The sequence below is a fragment of the Chiloscyllium plagiosum genome, chromosome 3 (genome assembly GCF_004010195.1).
Source record: "Chiloscyllium plagiosum isolate BGI_BamShark_2017 chromosome 3, ASM401019v2, whole genome shotgun sequence".
NCBI lineage: Eukaryota > Metazoa > Chordata > Chondrichthyes > Orectolobiformes > Hemiscylliidae > Chiloscyllium > Chiloscyllium plagiosum.
Window position 1 is genome coordinate 31,387,909 of NC_057712.1, and position 22,820 is coordinate 31,410,728.

General features: G+C 40.0%; 1 protein-coding gene across 1 annotated transcript in view; it reads left to right on the top strand.

The window, feature by feature from the left end:
- The window catches only part of LOC122548600 (CUB and sushi domain-containing protein 1-like), a 2,366,391-nt gene that overhangs the window by 1,929,697 nt on the left and 413,874 nt on the right, over positions 1–22,820 (top strand). The window contains exons 25-26 of the mRNA XM_043687435.1: positions 4,707–4,833; positions 14,365–14,567. Of these exons, the coding sequence (XP_043543370.1) occupies positions 4,707–4,833; positions 14,365–14,567 (330 nt within the window). The remainder of the gene's footprint in view (positions 1–4,706; positions 4,834–14,364; positions 14,568–22,820) is intronic.

The following is a 22,820-nucleotide window of genomic DNA, read 5'->3' on the forward strand; positions in this document are numbered from 1 at the left end:
TCAGGCCTTACCGATGGTTGACAGGCTTTAGAGAGTGAAATGTGGAGCTCCTATACTTGGAATTTCCAGCCCTTAACCTGCTTTTGTGGCCAATGTAAAACAGAAAATGTTGAAAATCTGGCAGTATCTTGGTGAGAAAACAAAGTTAATGTTTTGAGTCCAGTGACCCTTTCTTCACTCCAGTGACTCTTATAGATCTGAAACAGTTTAACCTCTGGTCACTGGTAACCAGCGAGCATTGATAATGAAGAATTCAGTTATAGAAGTGCCATTAAATGTCAAGTGAATATGGTTGTGTTACACAAGGTAACATATACCTTCGGGTTAATCTGAGCCAAGCCAAGGTTTTGCCCATTCTGATGTATAACACAGCCACTAGGCAGAGGATGGGGCATTCAGTGAAGTTGAAGATATGCATGTCTTTGACTCCTCATGTTCTTATCAGTATCAAGTAACCTGTATATAGTATTAAGATGTAATAAAGTTAAATATCTCACACAACCAAGTTATAGTCCAACAGGTTTATTTGGAAGTACAAGCTTTCAGAGTGCTGCTCCTTTGTTAGATAGCTACCTGATGAAGGAGAGTGCTTTGAAAGCTTGTACTTCCAAATAAACCTGTTGGACTATAACCTGGTGCTGTGTGATTTTTAACTTTGTTCACACCAGACCAACGCCGGCACCTCCACATCACGGCTAAGATGTAATAGACATTATTTTGTTACCCAAAAATAAATATGTCTTCTGCTGAGACTTATTTATAATACACCTTTTGCCCCAAACTGCTAGAAAGACCATAGACCAACATAGAAAGAATGATTGGTGGCTACTCCCTATCCCAACTGCAAGTACTTGGTGGTCACCTCTTTTCATCACTATTATAACATGTTTGTGATGGTGGACACATTTGAGTAAAGTAACCAACTGTGATGAGAACCATAAGGAATTCAAAGAGATAGGAACAAAGAAATTCCTGCAAAAAAGTGAGTTGCTGCTTTACTTGCAGAAACATTTCAGAAAGGATCAGCTTGTCAGTCAGGCGCTGAAAGAGTTTGAATGGCTATCAGTCAAATTCAGGCTTGTAGGAGCTGAGCCGAAGAGTACTGGAAAAGCAGAGCCAGTCAGGCAGCATCTGAGGAGCAGGAAAATCAACGTTTCAGGCACATGCCCTTCATCAGGAATGAGCCTCACCCTCTTTCACTCTGATCTCCACCATCTGCAGTCCTTACTTACTTCTTGTAGGAACTGAAACAGCTAGCAGCTGTACTCTTATGCCAAAAGACAAACCAGCCCTGGGGTGGAAACAAAGCTTAGAACAAAACCAACATGGGCTACATTTCATCATACTTGGGCAATTATATGGTGCAAGGTCTGAGGAATCAGACAAAATGCAATCAGATTGGCATCAGCAGTCCCAAAGGGAAAAGGATAGAAAATGTATCAGAATGGTGCAAAACCCAGGCTAAAGGGCTGCGAACAATAAAGCACAAGCACTTAATGGAAAAAAAAGCATTGCAGCAGTTGTCAATGGGCACCAATGTGATACAACTGCAAAATTTTAATCGGTTACAATTTTAAATCCAAGTTGAGAATATCTGATCTGCACTTAAATATCATAAGTCTAGTGCAGAGGATTAAGACCAGGAAAAGCATTCAGAAGCAAGAAAAATTTTATTTAAATAATAGAATATTTTAATTGTACAAAGAGCACAAATGCATCTTTCCTTCTGGGGAAACAATGCACAATTCATTACAACAAAAGCAGAAAAAGCCACAAACCTCTTTTCAAAATGCCCAGAAATCCTTCAGCTAGTTCAAAGAGCAGGAAGCTCTATTTGATTCCTAAATCTGGTAAGGTTATACTAATATTGCAGAAGTACTATTTACAAGTTTGAAATATTTAAGAGAATCTCAAAAGTGATTCTTAAACTTTGAATCACTAGAGAGCAGACTGTAAATACAACTTATAGTTTTATCCAAAGAATCTCTTCCAGTTCGACTGAGATACAGAATTGGAAAAGCTAACTGTAGAATATAGAATATCAAATTTAAAATGAAATAGAAATTACATATTAAAATACTTCCACAGTAATAAGTTTAGTAAGTTTTTACATTAAAGAGAAATGTCAAAGACATATTGTATTCTTCCTGATTCAATTTCAGAGACAATTCTAACAAAGCACAACATTGAAATTTGTGGGGAAAGAAAACATTCTGACGATAAAGAATTGTTTCAAAATTAAATACCAACTGCCAACAATTAAATGTCAATCAGCAACAGAACATGTCAATGCTCTATTATGGCCAATAGGTCCTCTGATAAATTATATAAAACACCAGAAAATGCACAAAGATGCAAAAACTTTTGAATGGGTTTTTAAAGCTTTTGACGATTGCTTTATCTAAAGAACACAAATAATTCTCAAGCAGGCAAAATCTAATTGAATTCAATTTACAGCAGAATCCAAAGACAATTTCATTGATGATGTCTACAGATTAGCTGAAACCTGCGAACACTGAACCTTCCATTCAGAATTCATAAGAGACAGAATTGTTGTCAGAATTTTTGATCAGTCTTTATCAGATACTTTGCAATCCAAGGAAGATTAAAGTGTGGAAAAGCCCGTCCAAATTTTCTTGCAAGCAGAGACCAGAAGAAAAAGCATAGACAAACTCAGAGGAGAAGAATAAACTTGCTGAAGAAGAGAAACAGAACCTATTGACCTCAAGGTTCAGACACATGACAAAAAAAACACAAAAAGTAGGCAAAGCATCTGATGCTAAGAGTCAGTGTCAGCATTGTGGAACAGAAAGCTCTCTCAAGCAAAGACAGTATCGAGTTATAACAAAAGTGTGTTATACCTATTAAAAAATAGGTAACTTCTAAACGATGTACTTAAGTCTGAACCAGTTCCAAAAAAGCTTGTGCAATGGTGAGTCCAACCACAAAACCATCCATCTCATTTAGAAGATATGCCTGCATTTGAGGATATCTCTGCATTGGAGAAGATACTCAAGGGAATCCAAATGGGATCTCTGCCACAACTAAATATGACTGAATGTAGGTGTTCTAATGGATACCTCATGCAATTTAAGCTCCGTAGAGGAGCAACAGTCCCTGTCTTGTTGAACCTAATACCATGATAGCCTATAGATTTGGAGATGCATTGTGCAGGTGGAATAAAACCTAGCATGGAAGAAATGCTCAAGCTTACTACAGCACCAAGAATATCAAATTTTCAATTATGTGTGCATTGTCCACAACCAACAAAGCTGCCTCTTAAGTAAGGATGCATGTTTTGCCCTCAACATCCTGCAATTTGCTGGTGTGGTTCAACTACTTGATTGACTAGGGAAAACTCAGCCAGTGGAAGATGTCATGGCCATACAAAGATTAATAGCTGATTGTAAGAAAAAAAAATTCAACCAGGGGAAATCACTTAAATAAGAGGCTGTGATTAATTTCATGATATTAGAATGGAATTAGCCATAGATCTCACTGGGCTACAGGAAGTATGTTCTCCCCTGATTGTGCTAAAAAATCCTAAAAAGATAATTACCTGCAAAACATGAGACAACAACCAAATATTATATCTTAATTACTTGATACTGTCCACCTGAGATTATTGGTGGACTTATCATAATCAAAGCAATACTGACAACGTGGCAGTCTGCACCACGTGGTGACACAGAGCAATACCTCTGATGAAATTGGTATGCAACATATCATCTTCACCATGTGAAAGTTGGCCATTAGGGCGGAAGACCTGTGACATTTGTGACAACATGACCTGCAGTGAGACCAATGACAATTGTACGTTATACCCCACCAGTACTCTTGTATAATTGCAGCTTGATTAAGAATGATTGATATTACCATCACAATAAATTAAAATGGTAAACTATGTAGGACCTGAATTCAAACTCCCAACGTTTTCCTGAAATTTACAACCTAATTTAAGATCCATTCCTTTTCTCTTTAGGAAATCATATATCACTAAACTTGCACATCACTTGAGTGCCTGCAGGTGTTACCAGAACCCATCTGAAGCTCAAATGCACATAAAAAGTTGCCACTGCACACCACTGCAAGGACTGTCAGTTGTGTTAAGATCAAAGTTTGCTTAATTAGGATAGAAACATTTGTACTAGCGTCATCTGAATATAATTCTGTTACTGGAAGGCAGCAAAAAATATTGATCACTTTGTTTTGACATAGTCCCTTAAAGCCAACCTCTTTGACTAAACATTTGCCTGTCTCCCTGAATATCCCTTGATACGGTGCAGTGTCTAATTTTGTTCCTGTGAGTTACAGTGAGATGTGTAGTTACGTTAAAGATGCTGTGTCAATTTGTTTTTTTTCTTGTATATGCTAATTGACAGTCTACATTTCTTTGGCAAATTAAATCTCCATGAAGCAAGATGTGCATTTTAATTTGGAGATGCTGGTGTTGGACTGGGGTGTACAAAGTTAAAAATCACACAACACCAGGTTATAGTCCAACAGGTTTATTTGGAAGCATTAGCTTTCGGAGTGCTGCTCCTTCATCAGGTGGTTGTCCTCTCCGAAAGCTAGTGCTTCCAAATAAACCTGTTGGACTATAACCTGGTGTTGTGTGATTATTAACTTTTGCCTTTTAATTGGCTGCCAGAAGCAACAAAGAATGTAACAACCAAATTGTGTTCATCTGTATGTTTTCTTTTCAGCGGAGTGTGGAGGCCACTTCAAAAGTGCTACTGCTGGGAGGATTCTGTCCCCTGGCTACCCAGCACCATATGATCACAACATCCACTGTACTTGGATTATAGAAGCTGATCCAGGAAAAACTGTCAGGTATGCCCTCCTCCTCCTGCATTGTGTTACAACTGTCCTATATGGGAACAGAGGCATTATCCAATTCATAAAAGTATCCCACTTTCTCCTGTGTAGATTAGATTCTCTACAGTGTGGAAACAGGCCCTTTGGCCCAACCAGTCCACACCTACCCTCCGAAGAGTAACCCAACCAGACCCATTTTCCTCTGACTAATTGACCTAACATCATGGGGAAATTTAGCATAACCAATTCACCTGATCTGCTGTGGGAGGAAACCAGAGCACCCGGAGGAAACCCACGCAGACACAGGCAGAATGTGCAAACTCCACACAGACAGTCAACCAAGGCTGGAATCAAACCTGGTACCTTGGTGTTGTGAGGCAGCAGTGCTAACCACTGAGCCACTGTGCTGCTGTGTATTCTGCAAAAAAATGTAAAATGAAGTGTCAGTGTTATAAATGCAAACATCAATGTGTTAGTTTCTATTTGCTATAGAAATGGAACCCTATTTGTGTAAAGGGTGGCAGGATAGGGGAGTGGGCAAGTGCAAATAGGCAGTGAAATAATTGCGCCAATGACATAGAATGAGAAAAGAAAGAAATTTATATATATATATTTTACAACTGCAGGATATATAAAAGTGCATTACAGTTCAGGGAACACCAAGGGAAATGTAATTGCTTTTGTAACATAGAAACACAGCAACAGATTTCTGTACTTACCATAGTACTGTTTGTGATGATTGAATAATCTGCTTTTGTGTGTCCTGTCACACATGTTGTGGGACTGTCTGTTACTCCCAAAGAATAAGTGAAAAATTTACAATGATAAATATCAATGCTGTTTAAATTGTTTAAATATGTTTCAATATGGCCAAACCATATTAATTTATTGTATTTTAGCTCAATTTTCCAACTTCTAAATTTTACAGTTTTCATCCTGAATTAATTATCTCAACCTTTCATATTGATGGCATAAATTATGAATTGTTTTGCGTACATTGCCCGAGTTATTATTGTACTAACTAATTTAATTAGCTTCCAATGCACTGTGCCAAATATCTTGTTCTAAAAAACAGGAGTAACCTGGGAATTATTATTGGTTCACTATTTGGTGATGGCCAGCTCAGCCTTGATTCTAGGAAGACATCTACTCAGGAGGGAGAGTTGCTGTATCTGGTGTTTATGCAGGTGAATAGGCTGCTTCCCGACTCACAGATCTTTGGCATATGTAACAGTACCCAGATTGAAGGACTTACTACATTTTCTTCTCTTTCCCATCATTAAGACATTTGAACTCTCAGCATGATGCAACTTGGTGGACACTTTGTCACTATTTTGCAGTAAGCTTCAGAGTGACTCTGTAGTTTTCTCTTGGTCCTAGCTGGAACACTGGCCACGAATGAGGTGAAGAAACATGACATAGCAGGGGAGACTCTTTTCAGCTATCCAGACACAATATCCAATCCATTGTTGTTGATGTTTGTGAGGTTTTGCATGACTACTTACAGAGTTGGCTTTGAGCAGATGCTAGTATTTGTTTTTCCCATTGAAGCCAGAGAATGTGATGGAGGCGTTTCTCAAGTGCTCTGTTTTGCTAATTTATAGTCTGAGGCTTACTGCAGTGCAGACGTGTGGTGTCAACAACTCCTCTGTATACCAGCACTTTTTTTGACTTACAGAGGCCTTTATAGTCAAACACACACTGCTGTACTTTGTAGAAAGCTGAGCTGGTTCAACTAATTCAATGTAAACAATCGGATGCAGAAAAGTTTGAACAAAGAAGACATCTTGTTCTATTCATCATTCTGCTGCTTTCAGTTTGTGGGCAAAGACAGGGACTGTATTTCCCACACAACAATGACATTCACCATCAAACATTAATCCTCTTAAGTAACTGTAAACTTCAGGTTTCAAAAAAAGTTGTTTTGACAGAAAAAAATGCTACTTTTATTCAGAAAATCTGTCATAGAATTAGATGAATGAGAAAAACCAGTTTAAAATAGCAGACACGACAAGCTTTTATGCAAACAATTAAGTCTGGAGGCACACAATCCAAAGAACTTATTGTCACCGCCCCCGTCTTGTTCCTCCCTTTGAGGAGCCGAGGAGGTGGGTAGAAGCAGCCATCACGCATTGCAGTCCAGAAATGGCTGTCTTACCTACAGAGCCTTCCCATTGTATGTATAAGTGAGATCACCACAAACCCAGCAGGCTGCCAGCAAAATCCTCCAGCTAGCTAGCAGGCATCTGCTTAGAAGGGGTTTGTGGTTGGAAGTTTAGATAGCAAATTTATATCAACACATACAGGAAGCACCATATTAAATGGGCGGCACGGTGGCACAGTGGTTAGCACTGCTGCCTCGCAGCGCCAGAGACCCGGGTTCAATTCCCGCCTCAGGCGACTGACTGTGTGGAGTTTGCACATTCTCCCCGTGTCTGCGTGGGTTTCCTCCGGGTGCTCCGGTTTCCTCCCACAGTCCAAAGATGTGCAGGTCAGGTGACTTGGCCATGCTAAATTGCCCGTAGTGTTAGGTAAGGGGTAGATGTGTAGGAGTATGGGTGGGTTGCGCTTCGGCGGGTCGGTGTGGACTTGTTGGGCCGAAGGGCCTGTTTCCACACTGTAAAGTAATCTAATCTAATCTAATCTAAATGATGTAGAGGCCAGACATTATTCAATTTATTCAAAAAGATTTTCTGCACTTGTTTGTGCTGAGAGTACCTTTATGAATGTACGCATTAGTGCAGCACCTCAGTAAAGGTGAGGAATGGAGTACAGATTTCTGAAGGAATTTTGAGTCATTATCTTTGATTCATATTGACAGAAGGATCGCTCAGGGTCCAAGTTAAAATGACATATTATCTAAGTTTTCTTCTCAGTTGTGTTGCCTCCTTGTTCTGCTACCACTCACTCCGTGTTCTGTTTGTTGCAGCCTTTTTTGTATCTTTATTCAGTGTAATGTGTGGAGCATAGAGAACATGGCAATGACCCAAGAGAATATCTGTGAATGTTGAGGGTTTTTAATAATGGAGCTCTTAATCTAATAAGCTACTTGACATACTGTTGCAAGATGTCACTTAGAAGTCTGTGTATGATCCTGGTGGTTACTGATGATCTCACAGCACCACCATTCTGATCCTCTCTCTGGCTGCAAAATAGTCTTATTAATCAGGGATGAAATTGGGACTTTGTCCTCCAGAAGCCAAACATGCATTTAGTCCAACTTTCCAAATTAGATGAGTATGGACGATTAGCATAAACTTAATGAAACACTTTGTATTCATGGTCTCAGAACAGCACAACATTGAAGATTTTAAAGTTCATTGTTTATGTGGGTCTAATATTTTTCTATAGAGACTCAAAAGGCCACACGAGTCCAGGTATTTATTTATTAATGGCCAGAAGATTGAATTATGCTATGCCCTGTGTTACTGCTGCTCAGTGAGGATGTTTCTCTCATGCATCTACATAATTTGTGGAAAGTGAGTTCAATGACACTTCAAAAGACCCCAACGTTCACCCCAACCCCGCCACTCTCAAAAACACAAGTGTAAAAATTGAGATTGTTACATTGACCAATGGTGGCACCATCAGGATTAGCACAAATTGTTCACTGTAATTTTGCTAATCTAGAGCTTCCTGAAACACTGCTCTTCAGCCAATCCCATGTTGCATTCAGGCAAGTCCTGAGAATGCAGTCTTTAAATCAGAAGAAAGTGAGGACTGCAGATGCTGGAGACATGAAAAGTCAAATGATGGAAAAAGCACAGCAGGTCAGGCAACAGCTAAGGAGCAGGAGAGTCAATGTTTTGGGCATAAACCCTTCATCAGGAATGTGGAAGGGAGTGATAAATGGGGGGTAGGGGTGGGACTGGGGTGAAGGTAGCTGTGATGGCGATAGGTGGATGCAGGTGGGGGGTCAGTTGTGATAGGTCGGTGGGGAGGATAGAGCGGATAGGTGGGGAGGATCGACAGGTAGGTCAGGTCAAGAGGGTAGTGATGAGTTGGAGCATTGAATCTGGGATGAGGTGAAGGAGGGGAGATATGGAAACTGGTGAAGTCAATGTTGATGTCGTGTGGTTGTAGGGTTTGAAGCAGAATATGAGGTGTTCTTTCTCCAGTTGGTGAGTGGCTTTGATTTGGTGGTGGAGGAGGGTCAGGATTTGCACGTCCTTAGAGCATACCACATAGAAAAGTATAGCACAGAGCAGGCCCTTTGGCCCACGATGTTGTGCCAAAGGTTAATCCTGATGTAAAATAAAATAACTTAACCTACGCACCCCACAAATCACTGCTATCCATTAGGGACGCTTAAATGTCCCTAATGACTCTGCTTCCACCACCACCGCTGGCAACGCATTCCAAGCATTCACAACTCTCTGCTTAAAGAACCTTCCTCTGATGTTCCCTCTATACCTTTCTCCTAATATCCGAAAACTATGACCCCTCATACCAGTCAGTCCTGCCCTGGGGAAAAGTCTCTGGCTATTGACTCTATCCATTCCACTCATTATCTTGTAGACCTCGATCAGGTCACCTCTCTTCCTCCTTCTCTCCAGAGAGGAAAGTCCAAGCATATTTGACCTCTCTTCATAAGGCAAGTCCTCCAATCCAGGCGGCATCCTGGTAAACCTTCTTTGCACCCTCTCCAAAGCCTCTATAAATTTCCTATAGTATGGCAACCAGAACTGGATGCAATATTCTCACCACTGACTTGTAGAGCTGTAGCAAAACCTTGCGGCTCTTAAACAGGTCCCCCTGTTAATGAAAGCCAAAACACCATATGCTTTCTTAACAACCCTATCCACTTGGGTGGCAACTTTGAGGGATCTATGTACTTGCACACCAAGATCCCTCTGTTCCTCCACACTGCCTTGGGGGAATGTGAGGGAGAGGTTGAAGTGATTGACCACAGGCCGGTGAGGTTGTTTGTTGTGTGCAGACCAGAAATGTTCCCTGAACCACTCTGCGAGTTTTAAATCAGCTTATACCCACTCTTGCAGCTAATTATGTTGCTTTCTGGAGATGCTGAGAGAACTGAATTAGGTCCAGGTTTCAGGTTCTTCTGTTTTGAGTCTTATTCTAATTAAGATATTTACATCCAGAGCAGTGAGGGGCACTTAATCCTAACAGCATGCACTAAATTGAACATCAGATGCTAGAAGTGAAGGGATGTGTTATGTTCCCTAATCCCTACCTACAATATTTCACACAGCATTTTAAACTATCAGAGTGCAAAGTCTGTGAAGTCCTTCACTTTTCATTGCTCTTGCATTTAGTAACTTAAAAGAATCAACTGAATACACATGTACTTTCTTAGTTTGCCACGTAACAAAGACAAGACCATTCCTTTTCAAATAAGGTATTTAACCAAGGACAGAAGAAATAGTTGGTTTTGATGTACAGTTTAATACCTGCTTTAAATAGATTTTTTGACTGTTTACAAGTTATTTTAAAAATAATAAGCAGATTTAAAAAGAAAATTAGGTTTTCAGATACCTCCTATCTAACTGCAGGACACCTTCATGATCTGAAATAGATATTGTCTCTTTACAATGATCCTTCTTGTAAATGGAGCAAAAATGGTCTTGGGAGGCTGAAGTATTAAACACATCTCCTGCTCTCTTTATTCTACAGCTATCAATGTCATGGCCTACAAAGGGTGTAAACAGCTCAGAAAATATATACTCATGTTTTGATTGCAATTGAATCAAGCCTTCGTACTAGTTGATAAAATGTATATTATGACCCTTTCTCCACGAACACATCTTTCCATTTGGCTGCACTTGTTGGTTAATACTGATAGTAAATGGCAATCATTTCAATTCTCAAATCTAGGAGTTTTGTTTTGAAATGTTTTTGGTGTCTCTTTATATGATAATTAGTTTTGAATGACAACAGTTTTTTTAAAATAAATTCTGAGTTATTCATACCTAGAGTTTCTGATTAGAATGCAGTTTAGGCATTCTAAGGTAATCAGCAAATATTTTATCAACTAGCACTTATGGGACCAGAACTGTGCCTTTGATCAAATATTCAGGTTGATCAAGAGGTCTGCATAATCAATGTAATAACCACTCTAAGTAATCAACACGTAATGTAGGCAATGTAGACGTCACTGTTCTAGCTTATTTATGGCATAAATGACTTCAATTATAATGTAACTTTGCCTTAAATAAAACTTACTGGCAGAGAGATCTTCTTACTCACCCCCTCAACTGATTACTCTGATATTGTGGAGATTGCGATACAGTAAACTTCTGGTATTTCAGCTATATAAATTTTGCCTATTTATCAAGAGTGCCTGTTAAAACAAAGTTTGCTGTAATTGAATGAGTATATGCAGATTTCCTAACACTGAATCAGACAATTGAGGGGTGATCTTTTAGATAAAATTATGAGACAAAGTCTTTTCCCTACGGTGGGGAGTCCAGAACTAGTGGACATAAGTTAAGAGTGAGTGGGGAAAGACATAAAAAGGACATAAGGGGCAACTTATTCGCACAGAGAGGGTGGTGTGTGTGTGGAATGAGTTGTCAGAGGAAGTGTTGGAGGTTCGTACAATTACAGCATTTAAAAGGCATTTGGATGGGTTTGTGAATAGGAAAGGTTTAGAGGGATATGGTCCAAGTACTGGCAACTGGGACTAGATTACGTTCGGATATCTGGTCGGCACGGACGAGTTGGACAGAAGGGTCTGTTTCTGTGTTGTACATCTCTATGATTGTTGCTTTAACCAATTATCAAAGGTCAGCTCATTAATCTGTGCATATTGGAGTGGATCTAAGAGGAAGAAGACAATGATGATACTTAAGGTTGTAAGGAGGATTAAGGTAGAATAATTATATTTGGTGTTACACCTGGATGAGGAAGGGAAACCGTTCTCCCTCTTTCTAATCCCCTCTCAGATAGTCATAAAACATGTTTTTTTCCTAAATATGTAGCGCTCACATTTCACGAAAATTTATTTACCTCTAAAAAAGGAGTTAATTACCAAATGTTTGGTTAGTGAGATACAGGTGAATTTTATTACCTATTAAGTTTGAGAAAAAAATATAGATGCAACATCAAACACGCTCTCAACCGCAGGTTTATGTCGAGAGTGTCTGGTACAGGAAGAATAAAGGCTGACTCATTTCAATTTTTGACATACAACTCATTAATTTAGAGCAGATATTTTTGGTCATTCCACACAGGTTCTCTGGAAGCTTGCCCAAATCTGTGGTCAGCTGTTTGCTGCTGCTAATTTAAGTTAATATTTCTTCCTTTCTGACAAAAAAAACTGCATTCCTGAAAGTGTTCAAGTACAACAGTGAGATGGGAGAAATTAAACTTCAGTAGTCTGTTATTTGCCACTAATGTAACAGTTACAAACAGTGACCAAAAGTCTCAAATATCCTTAGAAATTCTTGAAAAATATTATGATCCATTGATGCTATGAGACCTGTTTTCTTGAGAATCAGAATTCCTGCCTCAATTAATCATCTGTCAAAATGAGGCATATTCAGTTGAGACATATAGGAGCAAGTATAAAGAGCAAATCACCTCATGTGATTTGATTTGCCAGGCATTTCTACATTTGGGTACAGAGAATGTTGTTGCCTGGGATGAGAAATTGACCTATAAGGAGAGATTAGATAGGCTTGGATTGTTTTCTTTAGAACAGAGGGGGTTGAAGTGGGACATAATTGAGGTGTACAAGATTATGAAAGGAATGGACGGGGTTAATAAAGAGCATCTGTTCCGCTTGATTGAGGGGTCAGTCATGAGAGGGTATAGTTTTAAGGTAAGGGGCAGGAGATTCAGAGGGAACTTTGGAAAAAAGACATTTTCACTCAGCAGGTAGTGGGAATCTAGAATGCATTACCAGGGAGGGTGGTAGGGCAGAAAACCTTACAACCTTTTAAGAAGAAATTGGCATTGGGCGACATGGTGGCACAGTGGTTAGCACTGCTACCTCACAGCGCCAGAGACCGGGGTTCAATTCCTGCCTCAGGTGACTCTCTGTGTGGAGTTTGCACATTCTCCCCGTGTCTGTGTGGGTTTCCTCCGGGTGCTCCGGTTTCCTCCCACAGTCCAAAAATGTGCAGGTCAGGTGAATTGGCCATGCTAAATTGCCCATAGTGTTAAGTGAAGGGATAAATGTAGGGGAATGGGTCTGGGTGGATTACGCTTCAGCGGGTCGGTGTAGACTTGTTGGGCCAAAGGGCCTGTTTCCACACTGTAAGTAATCTAATCTAAATTTGGATGAGCACTTCAAATATCATAACATTCAGGGATATGGGACAAGTGCAGGAAATTGTGATTAGTCCACTTTTAGTGACAGTTATGTCAATGCAGACTCGATCGGCCAAAGCGCCTTCTGTGCTCTGTGAATTTATGAATTTGCTCCAACTATGATAGCCTTGAAAATTCCCATTGGAAAGTCAACAAATTAGGATAATTATACTGGGAACAAAAGTAAAACAATTGGCAGAGTGTGTCATAACAAAAATATGAAGAAAAGCCATCAAGCAATATTAGCTAATTTATGAGAAGCTGGTCAACTGATTGTAAAGAGATGCCACAGAAAGTGAGCTTGAGCCAGGCAGATAATTAACCCATCCTACATGATGAACAGAATCTCTCCATTCTTTCAAAAGCTAAAAAAAACATGTGACAGAATAGTGCAGATCGATTGGACCTAGTTGTTCAGAGAAGTGAATCTTTAGTCATGGCCTAGGTGTTCCAATCAACAGTAAAGTTGGGTCCATTGCCAGTGTCTGCCAAGTTTCTACTGACCTTATGACACTGCCTATTTATTCTGGGATCTTCTAATACTGGCAGATGAAGACGTGCAGGGTACCATCTCCACAGTTAATCCAGGGAATGTGGGTAAAGTCAGGGGAAGGAGAGCTCATGCCCCATATCTTTTTGGTACATCTGTACAATTCAGGTAAATTTTGAAGGATCCAAGACCTTTAATAAATGATTTTATATAATGGTGAATGGATGGATGGGCAAGTGGGTGTCTGGATAGTGTGGTTGAGATTGGGTGGCATTTGGTGGTCAGATGGGTTAGTCCGGTCAGAGTGCGAATATAGTCAATTGGTCACATGATAATTGGGCAAGGTGAGTTGTAGAGTTGCCCAGTGACTGAACCAGATATGAAATTGTCTAATCTTACTTGAGTAAGTACTTCACAAAGTCTAGTTGACCAAATCTTTCCCCTATTCAGGCTCAGGAGACATACAGACAATCCTGAGCAACACAATCAGCCCATCAAAAATTTAAACCTGCCAGGTATTGCTTACATAAATCTGTGCATCAGGACTTCTGCAGGATCAGGAGGTTGGAAGATTTCGGCCATTGGTGATAAAATGGATTGACTTTTCCACTGTTGTAACCTTGCAAAACTAAAAATGAGCAAAGTGATCAAACATAAAAATAATTCACTGAGATTTCAAATCAGGTTTATAACTTCAACAATGGGATTTAAAACTGAATATTTATTTTAATAAGGTGAACTGATGAGAAAATCATCATTTTTTTACACTTTTTTTATTGCAGCCTTCATTTTATTGTCTTTGATACTGAGGCATCACATGACATCCTGAAAGTGTGGGATGGACCAGTAGAAAGTGATATGTTGCTGAAGGAGTGGAGTGGTTCCTCACTGCCTGATGATGTCTACAGCACATTTAACTCCATAACACTTCAGTTTGACACTGACTTCTTCATCAGCAAGTCAGGCTTCTCCATACAGTTCTCAAGTAAGTGACATCATCTCCTTCCCAAAATTTGATTCCACTATCGAGACTTTCAAAGCTTCTTAACGTTATAATGTTTGAATTTGGAACAAAACATTCCGGAATGTGTGAATCATTTCAAAGTCCTTCAAGTGGAAGTAGCAACAAAGGATTTTTTATTTTATAAAATGTCTTTCACATTCTTAGAAAATTTCAAAGGGCATTGTGAAGACTCATGAAATGTTAATCATTACCTCAAGGAGGCTGGGAAAGTGAATGTTAGAATTTTTTTAAATTATACAAAACTCTGGGAAAACTCTATTCAGAGTGTTGTATTCAGTCTAAATATTACACTTCAGAATAGAGTGCTGCACAGATTCAATAAATTCTTCTTAGGTTAAAATTATTTAAAATATGAGGGCATGTATTGAGTATGGATGAATAATGTGTGACCTACTGTACATAGTCTATATTAGGGGAAAAGTGATTCCTGACTCTTAATTAAGAATCCTTAATTAACCCTGTGTCTATAATCAACCTTTTCTTGTGATATAGTAGAGCAGCATTTTTTTTTTCAAGCTGCAGAACAAAAAATATGACTGATTTTTGATTTGGAGGTTCAAGTTGAAGTAGAACAATGGAAATACAACATGCATCACACAACTGGAATACTGAATAATACAAAAAGAAAACCTTGGATCTGGATTGGCAATGAGGAACTGGAACAAGAAAAAAGGATACTTGAAGTAAAATATGAATGGAAATGCTCTGCAATACTCACTGTTCCTCTTACAACCTGTGTCCAATCTGTCATCCAATAGTGGATCTCTTGACCTCCATAAGCAATCCTGGAGGAAAGGAGCTGCTTCCAGACAGACAGAATAGGCAGAGGTTCTGACCTTTCCTGTTCTAGTGCCATGTTGTTAGCTGCCACAGACTCCAGTTGCTCCCGCATCCCACTGCCTTCCAATCCCAACTCCACGCCCATCTCAGCTGCCTCCACTTACTCACCACCTTTTGCTGTCTCTGCACAGGCAGGTTTTCCTCCTTTTTGCTGAAAGCAAAGCTGAAAAACGGACTTCCACATGCATACAGTATAATGTCACTAAGGTGTTTAATATGGTTAAAAGTTGATCACGTAGAAAGAGAGAAACTGTTTGCTCCAGTGAAAAGGAATCTAGAACAAACAGAAATAATGTAAGATTGGACTGAAGTTGTTCAGAGATGGTACCAAGAAACAATTTTTCACACCATGTTTCGCGGAAACCTGAACCTATTTCAACTAAAAAGGATCTTGATGCTAGGTCAATTGAACATTTTAACTTTGAGATTAATGGACTTTAATGAAAGGTATTAAAAGCTATGGAAGTAAAGTAGGTGGATAGAGAAGATGTGGGTCAGTAATGATCTGATTGAACCAGACGTTAAATTTGAGGGATAGAATGCTAAATTCTGTTCCTAAAGTGTGAGGTGTTTCAAATTTAGCAATTTATGGTGACTGTTGTGATGTGGCAAATATAGCAGCATTTTGTACAGAGAATAAAATATTAAATAGGGCTCTTGATGCCTTATTGTTTGTGATTAATTCACTTGTGTGATGTGGATGTCACTGACTAGCAGCATTTAATGCCTATCCCTAATTGCCATTAAGAAATTGGTGATGAGCTGACTTCTTAAACCACTGGCGTCAATGCGCTGTAGGTAGACCCACAATGCTGTTAGGGAAGAAATTCTAAGGATTTTCACCCAGTGGCAGCGAAGGAATTGTGATTTATTTCCAAGCAGCATGGTGAATGACTCAGAGGGAATTTGCAGGTAGTCGTGTTCCCATGTACCTGTTGCCCTTACCCTTCTAGATGGAAGTGGACATGTGTGTGGAAGGTGTTACCTGAGAATCTGTAGTAAATTAGTGCAATGCGTATTGTAGACAGTACACACTGTTGCTACTGAGCATTGTTGGTGGATGGAGTGAACACTTGTAGATGTAGTGCCAAACAAGTAGGTTGCCTTATCCTGGTTGCTAGGGGTCGAGAGTGTGGTGCTGGAAAAGCACAGCAAGTCAGGCAGCATCCAAGGAGCAGGAAAATCAACGTTTCAGGCAAAAGTCCTTCATCATTCGGGCTTTTGCCCAAAATGTCGATTTTCCTGCTTCTTGAATGCTGCCTGGTTTGCTTTGCTTTTCCAGCACCACGCTCTCAACTTTAATCTCCAGCATCTGCAGTCCTCACTTTCACCTTATCCTGGATGGTGTCAAGCTTGTTGAATTTTTTTTTTAAGAGTTGCACTCATCCAGGGACATCTGGGGACTATTCCATCACATCTTTCTTGTGCCTTGTAGATGGTGTTATGAAAATCCATTTATTGTCCAGCAGTTATGAATTCATTGTGAAGTCAGCTTCAGAAGTAGTGTAAGAAGCAGCTGTAGCTTGAGTCTTATCTCATTATCTTCGGATTTGGTGAATGGCTCCAATAAACATCTAAAATAATTGTTTGAAATGTCCATCATGTTAAACTTTTCATTTTACGAAAAATGTTGAGACTGTTTGTATGATAGAATCATAGAGTCCCACAGCACGCCAAAAGGCCCTTTGGCTCAAACTGCTCCATGAAGACCAAAATGTCTGTCCACACTAACTCCATTTCCCTGCACTTGGCCCATACTCTTCTAAACCTTTTCTATCTGTGTATTTGTCCAAATACCTTTTAATTATTGTTAATGTACCCACTTCAACCACTTCCACTGGCAGCTCATTCCATACATGTACCTCCCTCTTATTCTTTCCACTCTAACCTCAAACTCATGCCCTCAAGTCCTTGATCCCCAAACCCTGGGAAAAAGATTGAGTGCATTCACCCTATCCATGCCTCTCATGATCATGATCTTATACACCTCGGTAAGCGCCCCTCCACCCCCAAGTCTCCTATGCTGTAAAGAAAAATGTCCTAGCTTGTCCAACCTATCCCTATAAAGTAAGACCATTGAGTCCAGGCAACATCCTTGTAAATTTCCTCTGCACTATTTCTAGTTGAATAACATACTTCCGATAACAAAAAGATGACCAAAACTGAACACAATGCTCCAAGTGCGGCCTCACCAACTTCCTGTACAAGCTCAACAAAACTTCCTAACTTCTGTACTCAATGTCCTGACTGATGAAGGCCAGTGTGCCAAAAGCCTTCTTCAATGCCCTGTCTATCTGTGACTCCGCTTTCAGAGAACTGTAAACCTGAACTCCAAGATCCCTCTGTTCCACTACATTCCTTCAGGCCCTACCATTCACCATAAAACTATCACGATGAAGGAAGTATTTCAGTCATTTCAATTGGAGGATTCAGACTGGCTGGTAGCAGCTTGGGCAAACACTCTATACATCGGTAAAATCACTATGTTGCACTTTAGTCGATGGGAATATTTCAGGGTCGCAATGGGTGGAAGTCCAGTCCTGTCACTTTTCACAAGGAAACTCTAGGCTAATAGGGCCAGGTTTTCAAAGGCGTGGCAGTCATACACAGATTGCCATGCAGTACCTTCACTTTTAAGGCAGACCTCCGCATTCCTGACAGGAGATTCCAATCAGGGTTTCTTCCAAATCACAGAGCAATACTTGAAATCTGAAAGAACCCTCGGAATGCATGGTAGTTGGGGGAAGTCAAACCATGTCTCTTTTCACTGCCATAGGAGCTGTGCTATGTGATCTGAAGATGTGATTGATAGCTCCTAAAAAGGACTAAATTTCTGAAGTAAATATAACATCATGGTATGAAATGGGCAGAAATTGGATGCCAGGTGGATAAGGGGATAGGATGCCAACTGTGTAGAGTACCATGTTGGAAGGATACCCATGCACAGGGTGTTAATGGGCAAAGTAATTAACAGAGTGTTGAAGGTGGGGTAGGGGTGAAGCCTTCAGTCCTTATGGTTGGGAGCACCGATGCCCCATAGGGAAAAGGTGGGAACGTGTCTAATCCAGGTGGGTGAGTGGGGCATAGTATTGGCTTTGCTGGGGTGGATGAGGTGTGGTGTCACCTCTGGTTGGGTGGATGGGGTGTGCTGTCAGCCCAGGTAGGTGGGAGGGCTGTAGTATAGGGGCCCGTGGGATGGGCAGAGAATGTCAAGCCTCAAAAGGAAGGGAGGAGTCATTTTCCAGGGAGATGGGGCTGGTTGGGTCTTCAGGGAGAGAGTTGTGTCTGGTAGGAGGGGAGATGATGTTGAGCATAGAGGAGTGGGATAATGTTGCAGGGTGTCAGGTTCCAGGGGTTTTGGGTGGGTTTTCTTTTGCCTGGTGACAGGAGATGTTGGAATCTGGAAGAGGGGAATGTCAGGTTCAAGGGATAATTTTGGATGGGTGGGGTGTGCCGCAAAGGTGTCAAGTTTTGAGGAAAAGGGCTGTCAACTCAGGATCAGGGAGAGGTGTAATTTGTCAGTCAGTTTTATCGCTATATTGGTGTTAGACTGGTTGAGGTTGCTAACAATCTGATGTTTCTTAATTACTTCACAGACACTGAATTTTTCCAAATTCTCCAGTTTAAATGGATGCTTTCATCATTCTCATCAGAGGACAGTTGCCCATGAAATCTTAAATTTATTGAGTAATTCCCAAAGAATCTGCTACCTTGGAGATTCTGTAGGATTCCAGTGGGCAAATTCAATCTACACTGGAATAATGACTCTCTCTCTCTCTCTCTCTGGCCATTGGAAAATCCAAGCCAATATTTTTTTGACAGATTGGACAAATGATTACCTTTCACTCAATGAACACCCACAGGTTCTAACATTTGACTGCAGCCTTTACGAATGTTAAAATCTAGTCTCGTCTGCTTATGAAAACTCAGGAAGCTGAGTCTTTGTCAAATTTTGCTCCTTATGTAATTTAGATTGTGAATAAGAGACACAGCTCGTCACTGTTCTGGCTTATAAAGTGAACTTATTATTGTATTGAACGCAAGGTTATTCTTGTGCTTTTTAAAAACTTTCAAGCTAGTGAGGTTTCTGCAATTGATATTCCTTCATCATATTGATTTTGCTAAATTTCAGGAGAAATTTGTACTGTCAAATCACATTGAATCATGCCAAAACAGGGTTGTGCTATTTCGTGAGAACCACTGCAGTTGAGCTCTGGTCAGCCAAATTGTTTTCAGATCAAACTCAACAAAGAGAATTCCACCTGCTGGCATGGGTGTGAAGCTGACTTTACAGATCAGTGTTAATATGCCCTTGACTGCCTCAGTTCATCAGATACCAGTGCTGCAGCGTCTTTCATGTTTTGCAAATTTAAAATCAGATTATTGCTTCCGGTCTGTTGGGAAGAATAACTAAATATTAAGGGAAAAAAACTTTGCTGATCAAAATAAACCACTACAATTTGAATCTGTCTAAACTAATAGAACATTGCCTCTCGTGTAAATAAGATTGTATAGTCCTTTATTGAAGGGAATTGCTTTAATTTCTTTGATCTCATTGGAGCGAAAACATAAATTTAATAAGATACTGCCAAATGTATTAATCATTCCCATGTTTCCAATAGGAGATCCACAAAGTAGTATGATGCAGGTCAGGCTGTGTGCTTGCCCAGTCTCTGCATCATGCTCCTTTCAAGCATGACTCCCGTATGTCTATCGAAGTTGGATACTATTGAATATTTCCAGTGATGGTTAGATGCTTGGTTAGGTGATTAAACTTTACCCTTATAAATGTGGTGAAGGTAAAAGCAAAGAAAATAGCAAACCTCATAACTTTCTGAACCAGTTTATTGACTGACAGCTTCAAAATAAAAAGATACAGGCATTACAGGGAAATGTTTGTAAGTCATTTACACAATTTCTGCATTTATTTCTGGTTAATGGGTGGCACGGTGGCACAGTGGTTAGCACTGCTACCTCACAGCGCCAGAGACCCGGGTTCAATTCCTGCCTAGGCGACCGACTGTGTGGAGTTTGCACATTCTCCCCGTGTCTGCGTGGGTTTCCTCCAGGTGCTCCGGTTTCCTCCCACAGTCCAAAAGTGTGCCGGTTAGGTGAATTGGCCATGCTGAATTGCCCATAATGTTAGGTGAAAGGGTAAATGTAGGAGAATGGGTCTGGGTGGGTTACGCTTCGGCGGGTCGGTGTGGACTTGTCGGGCCGAAGAGCCTGTTTCCACACTGTAAGTAATCTAATAAGGGAAGGCTAACATGGTCCATAAGTTGCTTCTCTGAAATTTAAACGGGAATTCAAAAGATATTTAAAAATGTGCAGAAATAACTTTTCAATCTTCATTCATAGAATCCCTACAGTGCAGAAAGAGTTAATTCAGTCCATTGAGTCGGTACTGACACTCTGAAGAGCGACTCACCTAAACACACCTCACCCCACCAATCCCACATTTGTCATGACTAATCCACCATCCTTCAACTGTGGGAGGAAACTGGATAGCCAGGTGGGAGCCCACACAGGCACGGAGAGAACATACAAACTCCACACAGACAGTCACCCAAGACTGGAATTGAACTCAGGTCCTTGGTGCTGTGAGGCAGCAGTGCTAACCACTGTATCACCGTGCCACCCACAATGCTTGCAGTACTTGTTGCTTCTTGAAACAATGTACAGAATACAGGCTTTCAAGAATACAAGATTTTGTTTCCATAAATCTGAGCATGCTCAAATGAAAGAAGGGAACATTTCACAGCCAAAGCCAACATCAGGTCATCCTAATTCAACTAGAGATGGAGAGTAAAACTCTGAAAGCTCTTATTCAACTTCTCTCTTGCATTTCATTATTTGCCATTTCTTTGAGGGGCAACAGGTCATGTGAATTTGCAAGGAATAAGAGACAACCTTAATCATGTCCTCACTGACAAGAAAGAAAGATTAAGCTTGTAGAAAGAGTGCACTTTCATCTCCTCAGGATATCACAAAGCACTTCACAGTCGATTACTTTTGAAGTGTGGTAAGTGATATTATGGAGTAAATGTGTCAGCCACTTCACACACAGCAAAAACCATTAAAAAAATTGGATTTTTCTGCTTTCTTTCCCTGATGTTTGCTGTGATAAATGATGAACAGAATATCACCGGAACCACTCTTGCTTGTGTGTGAATATGGCCACTGGATCTGTTACATCAATTAAACAGTAGATAGGACTTTAATATCTCATCTGAAAGACCATGGTGCAGTACCCATTCACTGCTACAATAAAGTGTCAGCCTGGGTTACATGCTTAAGTAATGAAACATCTGCATCTTGCTGACTTGATGCCTATCTAGTTCATATCTCACTGATATAAATTGGAGCATCAATTTACCGAGATTAACTAAAGCCAATACAAAACAAGAATGCAACCTTTGATTTTGTCAGCTGATTTGCTTTGTAGTACACCCAGAGAGTGCCTTTTACTTTTCTAAGTAATTCAGGAAGCAAATATATTAGCATTTGAGGCTGACAATTAATATTTATTTCAGTATCAATGATCAGAACAGCAACTTACATTTATATAAAATACCTTTATCAAAGCAGACTAACCCAAAACATTTGACATAAGCCATCTCAAACAAAATGTGACACTGAGCTCAAAAGGACAAAGTTAGGACAATGATGAAAAACATTGATGAAGGGTAGGACTTTAAGGAACATTTTAAAGGAAAAACAAGAGAGTGAGGGAGAAAATCAGAGCTTGGTGCCTGAGCAACTGAACTCTCAGCCATCAATGATGCAGTGACTGAAAAAGAGGATGGACAAGAGACCAGAATTGAAAGAGCAAAGGAATGAGTGTTAGAGTGGTGAAGAAGGTTACAGACATAGGGAGTGGAAAGGTCATGGGGAAATTTAGAAACAAGAATGCAAATTTTCAAATTGTAGTGTGCAGCCACTGTAAATCAGTGTTTCAGTTCAACTAAACTATTGAGGATAGCCATGTCCTTCCGGTGTAATGAATGATTGTTTCAGCAGAACAGTAAACAATCTGTTTATTTGCAAGCAAGTTGTTTTCTGCAAGAGATAAATATGCAGGGACCAATAAAAAGGAAACAAGAATTGAGAAGATTGCCAATATGCTGACCATTGAAAATGTGAGCAAACCAAGCAGAAAACAGAACATCTACTAAATGGGTAACTGTGTGAAAATCTGAAGGTCATTTATTGTTTCACATGTTTGGTCCAGAAATTGATGTACTTGTTTCATGAAGGCTATGATGATGAATAAGCAGCTTTTTTTTATTGGATTTCTATAAATAATGTAAGAAATTGTGTTTTAAGTGTGTAGTGATTGTAATGAGGTCAGCCAGGTGGACCTCATAGAATATG